Source organism: Hordeum vulgare, chromosome 6H, assembly GCF_904849725.1.
Source record: "Hordeum vulgare subsp. vulgare chromosome 6H, MorexV3_pseudomolecules_assembly, whole genome shotgun sequence".
Taxonomy (NCBI): Eukaryota; Viridiplantae; Streptophyta; class Magnoliopsida; order Poales; family Poaceae; genus Hordeum; species Hordeum vulgare.
Window position 1 is genome coordinate 417,976 of NC_058523.1, and position 1,986 is coordinate 419,961.

Below are 1,986 nucleotides of genomic sequence, written 5' to 3' on the forward strand. Positions count from 1 at the left end.
CGTCCCTTAGTGATCATAGTTCTCCTAAAATATGCTAAACATGTTGGTGATGACCATTAATTTCCTGTTAGCAACATTCTGTTCGACTAGCCAGTTGATGGCCCTTCGTGTTCCTATATAACATGTAACGCCTAATTAATGTTTAGTGGAGAAAACTTTCACGGTAAAAACATGATAGCTCATATGTTCGAACGTAAATATAATCGCAAAATGTATGGTCTTAATATGAAACAATTGATATACAAGAAACAACATTAAAAATTTTAAAAATTGTGGTGTATCACATAATATATCCATGGAACTTTTATCTTAAGCCAAGGCTATAAATAGATTCATCGTGGCGACTCTTATTGGAACGAGGGAAAAAAAAAAATACATAACTAAGATGATACATTTGCTTCGATCTGGTGATGGTATCAAGATTGTTGAACAGAAAATGACAAAACGACCTTGGCCATAGAAATCATGCCCAAGAAGGCATGATTAGGCTTCAACAGACTGAATGACTTCACCATCATTACAGAAACGGGCACATGCGTTGCTGCAGAGTCCCATGTCGAATTTCATCTCTTGGCCACGGGAAACTGTTACAAAATAGTTGAGGTTATGTATGTCTAAAACACAATATTTTTTCTGCCGGTAAAAATAAAAATAAAACTGGTCAATTAAAATTACCATTGTCCATGTTGTCACAAACGGAAGTCCTGCATCCAATTGTGCAGTACTCAGTCGCATTTGGTTCACCTACAAAAGTAATTTGAACCACAAGTATGCAAATAATTAATTTTCTATTAGTAGGTAATTATCAACAAGTTGGGAAGGATAAAAATGATATCTCTTTACCGGATTCAGGGAGAAGATTCAGCTTAGGATAGTCCCTAGGACATGTTGGGCCGCTTATGATTTTACAACCACAAGCAGTTGCGCAGACTGGTCGGGAACCACCGGCGAAACGGCAGGCGTTGTAGCAGTTTCTGCCCGTCGTGTTCTTGCAGCAACTCTTGCCTTCTACTTGGACCTGCTCCAGAACTAAACCCAATATGAGAACACAAATAACCACGCTCTTAATACTCTTGTTGGTTGCCATGGTTGGCTGGTTGGCCTTAATTTCTCAAGTAGAATGAGAAATGGTTACGTTGGATTGATGGAAATCCTACAACGCCAGACTCCTATTTATAGAGGTATGGCGGTGTGTTATGAGTGTTGGACATAGCTAGGCACCACTCAATTTCTGCAATAATTGGAAGTCTTGAATATACATGGATATTATTTTTGGTGCAAATCTATCCGTTCGTTGTGTCACACGTGTTCATGCATGCATGCCTATTTTACTCAACCGACGTAGCCATGCACAGTGGTCTTGCATGATTTGAAAGTTTACTAAGTGACCAGCACGTTTACAATAGTTACCAAGCACGTACTCTACAAAAATCATAGAGGAGTGCCTCGTCACCTCATCACTTATATTAATAGAATGCAATGCGCACTAATTATGAATTCATGGCCAAGTTGGTGACTTACATTTACAACGATGACTTAAATTTGTAAAAGGTCATTTAAATTTCAGCGTTTGCATCTGCTTGCCAAGCTGGTGACTTGGTTAACTTTCAGTTTTGCATCTGGCTTGCAGACCTAGTGAAAGAGGGCATATCGTTTGCTTTGATTTACGTTAAAGATGATTTCTCTATTGTGAATATTAATTTGTGCAAATGTCCAGTATCGTCATGGCATAGGAGAGTGAAATTTCATATCGAGGATCCTAGATCTAAGTGCAGCTACCGTACTTCAGTGTACGCACCAGCTAGGACTGATGACTCAATCCTTATCATCATTTCGACGATGTGACCTAGCCCTGTGGACATCTGGATGGGGCAATACATAATATGTTTTCTACTGAGCAACCAAGTTTACAAGTCAAGTTGCCACTTCTGCACTAGAGAAGGCACATCACAACTGTGGAGGTGATGACTCCGTGATCCGAAATAA

At 39.3% G+C, this 1,986-nt stretch overlaps 1 protein-coding gene across 1 annotated transcript; it reads right to left on the bottom strand.

Annotated features, from left to right (window-relative positions):
• Positions 1 to 240: 240 nt before the first annotated feature.
• Positions 241 to 1,160, bottom strand: LOC123404529 (thionin BTH7). Its single transcript, XM_045098454.1, has 3 exons — positions 844 to 1,160; positions 676 to 744; positions 241 to 584 (listed from the first exon to the last, which is right to left on the bottom strand). The coding sequence occupies exons 1-3, from the start codon at positions 1,085 to 1,087 to the stop codon at positions 484 to 486; spliced, it is 414 nt and encodes a 137-aa protein (XP_044954389.1). The 5' UTR covers positions 1,088 to 1,160; the 3' UTR covers positions 241 to 483.
• Positions 1,161 to 1,986: the final 826 nt, after the last annotated feature.